We start from the raw sequence: 13,919 nt of genomic DNA, 5'->3' as shown, positions 1-13,919 counted from the left end.
ATTGAGTGTTGTTCTTAGATCTACCAGACAGCTGTTATCTTGTGTTAGGGAGCTGCTATCTGGTTACCTTCCCATTGCTCTTTTGTTTGACTGCTGGGGGGGAAAGGGAGTGTGGTGATATCACTCCAACTTGCAGTACAGCAGTAAAGAGTGATTGAAGTTTATCAGAGCACAAGTCACATGACTTGGGGCAGCTGGGAAATTGACAATATGTCTAGCCCCATGTCAGATTTCAAAATTGAATATAAAAAAATCTGTTTGCTCTTTTGAGAAATGGATTTCAGTGCAGAATTCTGCTGGAGCAGCACTATTAACTGATTCATTTTGAAAAAAAATTTTTCCCATGACAGTATCCCTTTAAGTTTATTTGTGATCCCACCAATTTATAATGCATTTCCCTGATTTTAAGTAATGTTTTCCCGGATTTTACATCAAAATTTTGTCCTGATGTTCCCCAAAACTGCTTTTTTTCTCTTAAACCTTTATTTCCCAAATAATAAAATTCAAATACCAACCAGATGTATATTTTGCCATGGATTCTGCCTGTAAACGCAATGAGTCCGCCCCTTAAACAGTCTTGCACCAATCACGTATTGCTTTAGGTTGTGTATGTGACTGACACGTGCCCCCCATAGTGTAACATTAACACTGTTTTCAGATCGTTCGCCATAAACAAATACTCTTTTTCAATTGCTTTCTATCTTTTATTGTTTTTCAAATATTGAAGTTTAAAGGTTAATGTTCGTATGTATATCTCTGATGTTTCCGTCTGGCAGCTCAGTGATCCAGGAGTATCTGAACTGTTAAAATTTGCTACATTTAGTTTATAAAATTAGTTGCTACATGTAGTTGCTACAATTAGTTGCTACGTTTGGTTGATACATTTAGTTGATACATTTAGTTGCTACAATTAGTCAATACATTTCTCAGCAGTATCTCTGGAGTATCAGTAACTATTGTATCAAGTCTAACAGCTGCCTGTAATGAAACCCATGGATTCTGCTCAGCAGGGACAAACATAAGAAATGTATCAATTTAATTTAATTGACAGGGTCGACGACCCCCACCTCCCAGAGCTGCTTTAGAAGGTGAAAATTACACTTTACACTTCAATATTAGAAAAATGGTCACAAGTAGAAAATAACTAGTTATTGAAAAAAGTCTTTATTTCTGGGGAACTATCTAAAACCAACTGAACTGAAAAAAGTGTTTGAAGGTGAACAACCCCTTTAACGCTGCGATGTTTAACCCTTGTTATTAACACAGTAAATATTGTATCTCAAAGTAAGGCAGACTTATATTCTTTCAATACTTGAAGAAAAGGTTACTTTAACACATTTCCTGATTTTCAATTTTCTTGGATTTTACATAGTTTTCCTGGTCCCCCTGAAAAACGTGAAATGGGGGTTCTACTGAATTAATTTTATGAACTATATGTCCTTTATTATGGCAACTGGCATCTAATTAAACAGTAGTCGTATATTGTGGGTAGGTATGCACCGAATCCACTATTTTGGATTTGGCTGAACCCCCGAATCCTTTGTGATTCGGCCGAATACCGAACCAAATCCGAATCCTAATTTGCATATACAAATTAGCGGTGGGAAGGGGAAAACATTTTTTATTTCCTTGTTTTGTGACATAAACTCACACAGTTTCCCTCCCCTCCCCCTAATTAGCATATGCAAATTAGGGTGTTAGGGAAATCGTGTGACCTTTGTCACAAAACAAAGAAGTAAAAAATGGTTTCCCCTTCCCACCAATAATTTGCATATGCAACTTAGGGTTCGGTATTCGGCCTTATCTTTTGCAAAGGATTCGGGGGTTCGGCCGGATCCAAAATAGTAGATTCGGCGCATCCCTAGAGGAAATGTTGGAAAGGGTGCCAGGGTCCTACCCCTCTGTGTGGCCCTATACTTAGACGGGCCCTTTCTCACAACAGCATGTTTCCTTCTAGTTGATCGACATCACAGGGAAAAATCAAGACGAATGTGTGATTGCGCTGCACGACTGCAATGGAGACATCAACCGGGCCATCAATGTCTTGCTGGAGGGCAACCCAGACACGGTAATGTGGTGCTGGGACTACAAACATGGCTGCCTATAGTTGCAATGCCTGTGCCAATCTATTTCTAACAAATGATGTGTCTCTTTGTGTAGCACTCCTGGGAGATGGTGGGGAAGAAGAAAGGGGTTTCTGGACAGAAGGATGCTGGACAGACAGAGCCCAGCGAGGAGGTCCGAGAGAACAGAGACAGGGAGCGAGATTACAGCCGAAGGCGTGGGGGGGCTCCAAGGAGGGGGAGAGGGGGAAGCCGTGGGCGAGAGTGTAAGTAAAAAAGAGACGCCATGCAATCTGTATATAGAACAATCTCTGTAACAGTTAAAGGAATTGTTCAGTGTAAATATAAAAACTGGGTAAATAGGCTGTGCAAAATAAAATAAAAAAGTATCTAATATAGTTATTTAGGCAAAAATGTAATGTATAAAGGCTGGAGTGAGTGGATGTGTAACATAATAGCCAGAACACTACTTCCTGCTTTTCAGCTCTCTTGCTTTCCACTGATTGGTTACCAGGCAGTAACCAATCAGAGACTTGAGGGGGGGCCACATGGGTCATAACTGTTGCTTTTGAATCTGAGCTGAATGCTGAGGATCAATTACAAACTCACTGAACAGAAATGTACCATGTGGCCCCCCTTATAGTCACTGACTAACTCAGAGTTAGAGAGCTGAAAAGCAGGAAGTAGTGTTCTGGCTATTATGTTACACATCCACTCACTCCAGCCTTTATACATTGCATTTTTGCCTAACTATATAGAAACGTGTTTTATTTTGCACAGCCTATCTTTTTATTTTTATACTGAACTGTTCCTTTAATCCTCTAGCCATTCTATTATCTCTATATACAGTTCACAAACAGGCCCTATGTAGAGACCCCTTCATATGGTCCTTCAATCCTGCTTCTTATTACCGTTTTTACAGTTCGGGCACAGGAGAACGGTTTGGAGGGAGGAAAAAGTGGGGGATCATCTGGCAGAGGCACGGAAAGGGGTCGTCGTGGACGTGGAAGAGGCAGAGGTAACCTTCATAAACACCACGGCATTGGCCGGGAATTTTAGTTCAATAACTGCTTGAGGTTTGCAGGTTGAAGAACCCTGTTGCTGGGGGGATTATTATTTGGATGAAAGTGTATGGGGCTCCCATCAATCTTTTCCTTTTTGCCTGCAGGGGGTTCTGGAAGGAGAGGTGATCGCTTTTCTGCACAGGGTATGGGGTAAGTGAGGCTGAAATGCTGTAAAGTGCATATATATATATATATATATGTATGTATATATATATATATATATATATATATATATATATATATATATATATATATATATATTTATTTTTTTAAATTTGCTGTTTGCTGTCTTCACTTCCACTCTAGTAAGGTGGGAGTTGCACAATAATTGCTAGGGAAAAGCTTGAATTCAATAATGCCTGGAGGGTGGGAGGGGCAGTGTTGAAGTGATATTTCCATCACAATCCTATGAGCTTTACTGTGAAATCTTTCATGTGGTTGGGTTACACATTTCAATATTTGCTTCTCCTAATACAGATCACATATAAAGATATAGATATATAAATAGAAACACTGGTATGACCAATAACCCTGCTCGGGTACCCAGAGTACAAATAAACACCCCTATTCTCTCCCTAACTGGCCTTCAGTCTGGGCCCCCTTAGCTCATAACAAGGTTACAGATATATAGAAACATTGGGGTGTCACCCTGCCTATAGTTCCAGGGGTACCCAGGGTATGAATAAGCACTCACCCCAAATCTCCCCCTAACTGACCTTCAGACTGGGTCCCCTTAGCTCATAACAAGGTTACAGATATATAGAAACATTGGGGTAACAGTCACCCTGCTATAGTTCCAGGGGTACCAGGGTACAAATAAGCACTCACCCCAAATCTCCCCTAACTGGCCTTCAGACTGGGTCCCCTTAGCTCATAAAAAGGTTACAGATATATAGAAACATTGGGGTAACAGTCACCCTGCTATAGTTCCAGGGGTACCCAGGGCACAAATAAACACCCCAAATCTCCCCCTAACTGACCTTCAGACTGGGCCCCCTTAGCTCATAACAAGGTTACAGATATATAGAAACATTGGGGTGTCACCCTGCTATAGTTCCAGGGGTACCCAGGGTACAAATAAACACTCACCCCAAATCTCCCCCTAACTGACCTTCAGACTGGGCCCCCTTAGCTCATAACAAGGTTACAGATATATAGAAACATTGGGGTGTCACCCTGCTATAGTTCCAGGGGTACCCAGGGTACAAATAAGCACTCACCCCAAATCTCCCCCTAACTGACCTTCAGACTGGGCCCCCTTAGCTCATAACAAGGTTACAGATATATAGAAACATTGGGGTGTCACCCTGCTATAGTTCCAGGGGTACCCAGGGTACAAATAAACACTCACCCCAAATCTCCCCCTAACTGACCTTCAGGCTGGCCCCCTTAGCTCATAACAAGGTTACAGATATATAGAAACATTGGGGTGTCACCCTGCTATAGTTCCAGGGGTACCCAGGGTACAAATAAACACTCACCCCCAAATCTCCCCCTAACTGGCCTTCAGACTGGGCCCCCTTAGCTCATAACAAGGTTACAGATATATAGAAACATTGGGGTGTCACCCTGCTATAGTTCCAGGGGTACCCAGGGTACAAATAAACACTCACCCCAAATCTCCCCCTAACTGACCTTCAGGCTGGGCCCCCTTAGCTCATAACAAGGTTACAGATATATAGAAACATTGGGGTGTCACCCTGCTATAGTTCCAGGGGTACCCAGGGTACAAATAAACACTCACCCCAAATCTCCCCCTAACTGACCTTCAGACTGGGCCCCCTTAGCTCATAACAAGGTTACAGATATATAGAAACATTGGGGTGTCATCCTGCTATAGTTCCAGGGGTACCCAGGGTACAAATAAGCACTCACCCCAAATCTCCCCCTAACTGGCCTTCAGACCGGGTCCCCTTAGCTCATAACAAGGTTACAGATATATAGAAACATTGGGGTAACAGTCACCCTGCTATAGTTCCAGGGGTACCCAGGGCACAAATAAACACTCACCCCAAATCTCCCCCTAACTGGCCTTCAGACTGGGCCCCCTTAGCTCATAACAAGGTTACAGATATATAGAAACATTGGGGTAACAGTCACCCTGCTGTAGTTCCAGGGGTACCCAGAAAACCTTACATTTTATGTTGTGACAAGGTGAGTGTATTGGGTGGTTTTGAATAGTAAAATCCTCATTATAGAAATGTTTGAGTTAGACAAAGAGAAATAATGGGGCCCTCGGGTCTAGTCCTTGTCATTAATGCTCATGCTGTTTTTCAGGACATTTAACCCTGCAGACTATGCTGAGCCATCAAACACAGAGGACAGTTATGGCAACAGCAGCGCGTGGAACAGCACAGCTAATTTTGAACCTGACGATGGGACAAGTACGTGTCAATTCTTTCTTCTCTCTCCCTCGTGTCCACCTCTGCTTTCCATGCGTCTCATACAGTACATTAGGAATGTGCTTCATATGAGCACTGATAACGTGTAACTCTGGTGATTTATCTAAGTGACTGTGTCCCACTAGTCTAAATAGGGTTAAACTGTATATGTGTAAAGTTGTCACTATGAACCCTTTCCTGTCTCTGCTTTTCTGCAAATGGATCTTCTGTATCCACATTTTTCATGGTCTTTACAGGGTTAATTGCTCTGTGCTGCCATCCAGCAGAGTCTGGACTTAAATGAGTTGTTGTTGTTGTTGCACCTTTAAATGAACTGTCAGTAGGACGTAGAGAGGGATATTCTGAGACCATTTGCAGTTTTCATTTTTTTATTATTTGTGGTTCTTAAGTTATTTAGCTTTTTATTCAGCAGCTCTCCAGTTTGCAAGTTCAGCAATGTGGTTGCTAGGATCCAAATTACCCTGGCAACCATTTATTGATTTTAATAAGAGACTGGAATATTAATAGGAGAGGACCCAAATATTAATGGGACAGGACCCAAATGTTAATAGCAGAGGTCCCAAATAGATGAGTAATAAAACGTACCAATAAATGTATAGCTTTACAGAGCATTAGTCTTTAGATGAGGTCAAGTTGAATGTTGGAAAGATTTAGAAGAAATCACATAATAAAAACTAAAATAAATAACGAAGACCAATTGAAAAGTTGCTTAGAATTGGCCATTCTATGAGATATTAAAAGTTAGCTTAAAGGTGAACCACCCCTATAAAGTGCTGGAAAACGGATCTTTTCCATTGGCGTATATAAGAAATCAAATTTGGTGAGAGAGAGGGTGATGGATAAAATATATGGGCTGAAACATCAGCTGTGGCCCAGCCAGTGATTAAGTGGGGAGACAACGTGAGTTTGGCCTGTAGCTTGGAATGAATATGGAGGAAGGTGGGGAGAAGTTTCGGGGCCCAGCAGCACTTCATCTCAATCTGATTGTGTTTTTTTTCTCTCCCTTTTGTTTCAGGACATGATTACATTGGGGGTGAGGGGTCAAATTATCCCCGAGAATTTTCCACTGCTCCTGGTATGATATATCCAGGTGCTCAATCTGCCCCTGATAAATTTTTATCCTTTCTTTTGGTTTCTCTTGATCCGTGTGTCTTAATCTCCTCCTTGCTGAAGTACTAAGGGCTGTGCCGCCAGCAGCCACAGAGAGGTAGTGTTGGGAGTAGTGGATTCATGGATCAGACTCCCAGCACCCCAGCTGGTTACTCCTATCAGAAAGTGACATTTGCCTGCAAACAGAGCAGTCCTACGTGATTGGCCCCGCATCCTGTGCATGCTCTTAGGGCCACAATTTCTTGCCTGAGCTCGGAGTGGGCCAGTGTTTACACTGACATTAATGTTCCATTTACCCTCTCTTGCAGCTTTGATCCAATAAGAATTGTTCACTAGTTTCCCAATGGGGCTGTACACATAGCTTTAAAACGTTTCCAAATACTTTTATATTGCATTACCTGTAAGAATCATAGGCAAGTGTGGTGTCCATGTTACGCCCCCTAGGGACCGTCGTTCAAACATGCAAGGGGAAGTATATGGATATATATTGCCTTAGAGTTGACTGCAGTTGAAGTTGAGTGTGCGACTAGTTAATGATGGGGTCCTAGTTAATCCCAACTGCTAAGAAACAACCCCCTGTCTCAGCTTCTGTCCAATTGCACTCAGACTATCTGCCCTGTAAACTGGATCCGTTCAGATGAGAAGTCATAATGGGGCTCATTTATCAACACTGGGCAGATTTGCAACCTTTTTTGCAGTTACCTATAGCAACCAATTAGTGATTAGCTTTTTAAAGCCAGCTGCAAGTAGAACAATGAATGCAGCAATCTGGTTGTAATGGGTTACTGCCCAGGGGCAAATTTGCCCATGGTTGACAAATGACCCCCATTGTAAGCTGCAGGTTTGGGATGAAACCCAGACAGAGATCAATGGCACACGTATGTACACATATATGGTATGTTCACCACCAGCTTATGACGGATAACACAGAAGCACCCATATCTGCCCCTTGCCTTCCTTCAATTTGCTTTTCAGCTCAGAAACACTAGAGCCATTGCCAGAGGGAGATTTTAGCCATGCAAAGAATATGCCCTGAGATGCAGCTTTTGCTTTAATAGATAAGTAAACTTTTAAAATAAGCAAATGTAAAACCGACGAGGGGGCAATTCTAAGCCCCTTTTTTAATTTACATTATATATTTTTTATTCCAAGATGGGATACATGTACTGTTAATATGAATGAATTTTGTTACAACAGCGCCACCTGCTGGTCAGTTTCCCACCAGTCTGACCAGCAAGTAGTCAAGGAAGTTGTCAGGAGAAAGAAAGAGGCTGATGTTCTTCTGCTTAGTAAAACTACTAGAAACTTTTCTCACATCTTTCCTAATCAGAAAAACATCAGAGCAACCTCTTTCTTTCTCCTGACAACTTCCTTGACTACTTGCTGGTCAGACGGGTGGGAAACTGACCAGCAGGTGGCGCTGTTGTAACACAATTCAATCATATTAACAGCACATGTATCCCTTAATATCTTGGAATTAAAAATAAATAACGAAATAACGAATGTACATTGCAAAAGTGCTTAGAATAGAACCCTCATCAATGTTATATTCACTTATTATAAAGCTTTACCTATGCTTTAACTGCCTTGAGCAAGTAGCAAAGTGAATGTGCAGCCGTTAGATCCAGTTTCCCCGCAGCTCGTCTGACTGTAACTTGGCCAGTTGGGAGTGAACCTTAAAAGATCTCTTATAAAAGGACAAGGAAAGCTTCAGCTAATTGGGGCGCCAGTTAGTTATGCACCTCCCTCAGCGACAAATAGCTCACTTTTCTCTTGCCTAGATTGGGGGACACAGGCACCATGGGGATGAAGATCCTGTTGCTTGGAGAAAGGACACTAAAAGGTTAAAGTGGCTCCTCCTCCTCCTGCTCTGGGCTTCATCCCCGCCTACCTCCTCAATCCTCAGTTTTCTTTTAGTGTCCTCAGAAGGAGGATGGACACTTCGTGGCTGGGAGCAATGGTACAGATTTATTCAGTATCATGCCACTACTAGGGGTCAGTGTTTCTCTTCCAGAACCCCTCCAGCCAAGGACTTCTGATCTGAAGATGCTCTATAGCCTTCCCGCTCTACGGAGGCTGCAGGCTGGGGAGCTCCCCCCCCCACACTACCCTGGGCACTGGTTCCCGCTCTCCGGAGGCTGCACCAGTAGCCACGACGGAGGGTATATCTTTTATTGAGCATTCCTGGCTGGCACAAGGAGGTAAGTCAATTCCCTCCTCCCTCCCCCCATTACATGCTGCCTGTCAGCTCTGCAGAAAGCCATTTAGTTTCACTTTCACTGCTATTCTCTCACACAGATTTTCCTAGGCATTTAGTTTCACTTTCACTGCTATTCTCTCACACAGATTTTCCTAGGCATTTAGTTTCACTTTCACTGCTATTCTCTGACAAAGATTTCCCTAGGCCAGGGATGTCCAAAGGTAGATGGGATCTACCAGTAGACCTTTAGCTGGTCATCAGTAGATATAAAGACACTGTCAACACACAGTTTGTCTAAATCACCCTCCTGTTTCATGCTTTTTATTTGATATTTATGTTAAGGTTACAATATACATTTTCTCATGAATCAATATTAAGTCATATTTTCCATGGAACAGAATTCTAACAATGCTTTTATATATGTAGATCATAATGGGACAACAGCACTAAAAGTAGTCCCCGCATTGGTAACTCAGTGCCATTCCCAGCGATCTTTCGCGCCACCATCTGGCGATGCGTCTATTTCATTGTGCACGAGTCGCTGCACACGCGCCTCACGGGCGCCATCTTACTAAGGTACCATACCAAAGCCCGGGAAACCTCTCTGGCGGCCATTTTGGATCCGCATCTCTCTCTCCAGTACTGAGCGTTTCCAGCCTCACTGTCTCTCACAGAGAAGAACAAGGTACCATTCCTTCCTACCTTGGTGAATAGGTAGTTACACTTCCCTTACTCTTTCTCTAGGGGATTAACACTTCCCTCTCTCTATGGGACCTACTGTGGGGTTTTTCACTACTTCCCTCTGTCTCCACAGATTGCACTCTAAGGGAGAAGTGGTTCACTCCTCTGGACTCTCCTAATATTCCCCAATATCTTACTTACTGGGTTGCACTACATAGTATAGCCATGACGGGCAGGGCAGATGACCAGTCCCTTCCCAAGCAGGCAACTGCATGTACCACCAATGCAATTTAGTATTTGGCATGGGCTACTTGCAGACCTAAATTTGCTAGTGTTTTGGCTGAGCCAATATGTGAAGCCTGTAAGACTGCAGCAGTCACGGCACAATTACAATCCCACACAGCCCTACCAGCCAGCTCTGCGACAGCTACGGCTAATCAAACGAGCTTGGATTCTGAATGGTGTGCGCTCTATCTCTAGCGGGTCTACAAAACCTAGCCAGAATTCCAGAGACTCTAGATACCGTCCTACAGCACCTATCTACAGAGCCTCACAGACCGGTCACTCAGCAGTCGGTCACAAAGCGACCTCCCCTTTCCCCACCTGTTTTGCCTGATGAACAGGAAGAGGCATTGGGAAGAGGGACAGATCCTATCCGTAGATGAATAGGATCAGGATACCCCTAGATCACAATGAGAGGTCGAGAGCCTGATTCAGGCACACCCCACCTTTAGCAAACCAATAACATTTTCAAGAGGCAAAAGAAGTCTTCTTGTGTCTTTCCAGCCTATGAACAGCTGGGCGACATTGTTAAAGCACAATGGAAAACGCCAGACCATAGAGTCCAATTTTCCATCGCTTTACTCAAACTTATCCTTTTACTTTACAGACCTTGGTCTTCACCCCCAGCAGTGGACCCACCCGTCTCTAAATTGTCAAAGACCACCACCATTCCAGTAGTCGATGCGGCTTCCTTTAACGATCCTATCGACAAACGTCTTGAGGGTTTCTGCAAGTCGATTTTTACAGCAGCAGGCAGAACTCTCCGACCTATTATTGCCACCCCATGGGGATCCAGGTCAATGGAAGTTTGGGTGGAACAGGTGGCCCAACCTCTTTCTAGCTCCGATAGCGGACACAAATATATAAATTTGCGTAGCAGTCCTGGACGCAGCTAAGCTCGTCACATGGGCTTCGGCATAATCCATTGCAGCCAGACGTTTCCTTTGGCTAAAAAACTGGTCAACAGATCTTACCTTGAAGTGGTCTCTGCTTGGTCTCCCATTCTCGGTGGAAAAAAAAAAAAAAACAACTTTTTGGTGCTGAACAGAGAAGGAAAATTCTCAAGCTACAGAGCCAGAGGTCCTAACATGAAAAGCAACAAGCTCCGACCCGCCCCAGATTCCAGTCAAGGCAGAGCACTTCTTGGTCAGGAAGCAGAGCAGCACCTAAGCCCGCACGGGACAAAACAGCCTCCGCATGAGGAGGTGCCCACCCCTGAAAGCTAAACCCTTTGGCGGACGCTTAAGTCACTTTCGGGAGGTGTGACGGCATAGAGTACTGGAACCCTGGGTCCTACAGATCATTTCTATCTCATAGAATTCGCTCAGCTACCTCCGAGGTGATTTTCCATCTCAAGGCTCCCTACCACAGAACAGGCACTCAGCTTTCCATGGAGTTCCAAACGCCCTGACTGCCTCCGCGGTAGTAATGGCGGTCCCTCAAAGGTAAAAGGGGCTTCGGTTTCTACTTAAACCTGTTTATAGTACCCAAAAAGGATGGATCTTTTCACCTGGTGCTAGACCTAAAGGCACTAAACGACCATGTAAAGAAGCACCACTTCAAGATGGAATCCATCCAGTCAGTCCTAATGTCCCTGGACACAGAGGATTTCAGGGCGGTGATCGACATCAAAGAGGCATACCTGCATGTCCCCATACATCCCAACCACCACTGGGTCCTTCACTTTTCAGTGGCAGGAGAACATTGGCAATCCCTGGCACTCCCCTTCAGACTATCCTCCGCGCAAAGGCTATTCACAAAGGTCATGGCTGCGGCTCTAGAGGACCTGCGACTGCAGGGAGTGAGTGTCGTACCATACCTGGACGACCAACTGGTAAAGGCCCGTTCCATGGCACTGGCCACAACTCATCTCCAGACACTAATGCTGTTAGGTTGGCAGATAAACTTCCAAAATTCTCGATTCATACCTTCCCAGAGTACTGAATATTTAGGGCTTGATCTAAATTCTTCATTGGGAAGAGCCTTCCTTCCCCAATCCAAGATCACCTCCATGCAGGGGCTCCTGCCATCTCTGCAAAAAATGGATCAGGTACCTTTAAGGTTGCCATGAGAGTGCTAGGGACTATAGTGTCATCCTGCGATTCCATATGCGCAGCTCCACACCAGAGCCATGCAGAGCCTTACTCCAACACCAGAGGAGGAACTGAGCGAACCTAAACTGCAGGATTCCCCTATCAGATCTAGTTTGAACCTCTATCAGTTGGTGGCTTTGACCAACAACACTTCCGTCAGGAAAACCCTTCCCCAATCACCAGTGGACAGTCATCACAACAGTTGCCAGTCTACAAGGTTGGGGAGAAGTATTGGGAGACCTAACCGTACAGGGACGTTGGTCACAGAAAGAACTACTCCCCATCAACATCCTGGAATTAAGAGCAATCTACCTGTCATTGCTCCAATGGTCAGGCAGACTTCAAGATCTACCTGTAAGAATACAGTCAGGAAATGTGACAGCGTTGGCTTACATCAACCACCAAGGAGGCACAAGGAGTCAAGCTGCCCTCGCAGAGGCACAGCAAATTCTTCTGTGGGTGTAAAACACTGTACCAGCTATCTCCGCAGTTCATATCCCTGGAGTGGGCAACTGGATAGCAGATTTTCTCAGCCGAGAGACCTTAGATCAGGGAGAGTGGAGCCTACACCCAGAGGTTTTTTCAACTGATTCTGGCAAGGTGGGGCACTCCGGAAGTAGACTTAATGGCATCCAGGTACAACAACAAGCTTACGAGGTTCTTCACAAGAAGCAATGACCCTCTGGCCCTAGCATGGACACACTGGTGGTTCCGTGGCAGTTTCACCTAGCATATGTCTTCCCACCACTGGCACTTCTGCCAAGTGTAATCAAGAAGGGTAGAAACAGTTGTAGTGGCACCCTACTGGCCACACCACACTTGGTTCGAAGAGCTCATAAGTTCATCAGTGGACGCACCATTCCACCTTCCAGACAGAATGGATCTGTTATCTCAGGGACTGATCCTCCACCTGAGTTCACCATGGCTGGATTTAACGGCATGACACTTGAAGCCATAATCCTAGCCAGATCAGGAGTTCCAAAAAAGGCCATACCGACCTTACTAAGGGCCAGAAAGCCCGTCTTCGCACGCATCTACCACAGGGTATGGAGGACATTCATATCCTGGTGTAAATCTAAAGCCAAAGACCCACAGTCCTGGGACGAAAGTAGCCTATTGTTATTCCTTCAGGAGGGTTTAGAAATAAGGGCTGGCACTCAGCTCACTGAATGTTCAGGTATCAGCCTTATCTATCCTTTTTCAGCAGCAGCAGCTTGCAATGCTGCCCAACATCAAGACCTTCCTACAGGGAGCATTGAGGATGATACCGCCATACCGTCATACAATCCCTCCCTGGGATCGCAATATGGTACCTTCTGTATTGCAGGAGCAACCGTTCGAGCCATTGGCTCAATTCCATTAACTCTGCTGACTTTTCAGGTAGTTTTCTATTAGCCATCACTTTGGCTAGACTAGTTTCAGAACTAGCAGCTCTATCTTGTCGTCCACCATTTTTGATTTTTTTACAAGGACAAGGCGGTGTTGAGACCTACCTAGGATTCTTCCTAAGGAGTTCCATCTTAATCAGGACCTGGTGGTTTCTTCATTTTGTCCTGAACAAAAGACATATTTGGAACAGTTACATATGTAGATGTGGTTCGTTCTCTCAGAACATACACCAGGGCTACCAAGAGTAGAAGGAAGCTAGACAACCTCTTTGTCTAACCAGAAGGACCACGGAAAAGCCTTAAGGTATCTAAGGCCACCAATGCAAGATGGATTAGGTCAACAATCTTGAAGGCCTGTGAGGTACGAGGTAAGGCCACACCCTTCCAGGTTCAGCTCATTCTACTTCTTCACTCAGCACTTCTTGGGTGGTTCGCCTCCAGGCTTCAGCAGAACAGGTCTGTAGGGCTGCAGTGTGGTCATCCACACACACCTTTTCCAAATTCTACAAGGCGCATACATCGCCTCAGCCGAAGCGAGCTTCGGCAGGAAAGTGTTGCAGGTGGTTATTCCCTGAACACTAGGGGTAAAAAGTCCCGCCCTCATGGGTAGCTTTGGGACGTCCCCATGGTGCCTGT

General features: G+C 44.6%; 1 protein-coding gene across 23 annotated transcripts in view; it reads left to right on the top strand.

Annotated features, from left to right (window-relative positions):
- The window catches only part of ubap2l.L (ubiquitin associated protein 2 like L homeolog), a 41,609-nt gene that overhangs the window by 4,545 nt on the left and 23,145 nt on the right, over positions 1 to 13,919 (top strand). For 13 of the 23 annotated variants that reach the window (XM_041573783.1, XM_041573780.1, XM_041573782.1 and 10 more), the window contains exons 4-9: positions 1,958 to 2,068; positions 2,161 to 2,329; positions 2,986 to 3,081; positions 3,232 to 3,277; positions 5,405 to 5,511; positions 6,545 to 6,619. In XM_041573783.1, the coding sequence (XP_041429717.1) occupies positions 1,958 to 2,068; positions 2,161 to 2,329; positions 2,986 to 3,081; positions 3,232 to 3,277; positions 5,405 to 5,511; positions 6,545 to 6,619 (604 nt within the window). The remainder of the gene's footprint in view (positions 1 to 1,957; positions 2,069 to 2,160; positions 2,330 to 2,985; positions 3,082 to 3,231; positions 3,278 to 5,404; positions 5,512 to 6,544; positions 6,620 to 13,919) is intronic. The other 10 variants (XM_041573789.1, XM_041573784.1, XM_041573781.1 and 7 more) reach the window with 2 other exon arrangements.

The sequence above is a fragment of the Xenopus laevis genome, chromosome 8L, assembly GCF_017654675.1.
Source record: "Xenopus laevis strain J_2021 chromosome 8L, Xenopus_laevis_v10.1, whole genome shotgun sequence".
In the NCBI taxonomy this organism is placed as follows: Eukaryota; Metazoa; Chordata; class Amphibia; order Anura; family Pipidae; genus Xenopus; species Xenopus laevis.
Note: the sequence above shows the minus strand (reverse complement) of the source record. Positions and strands in the feature narration are given on the sequence as shown.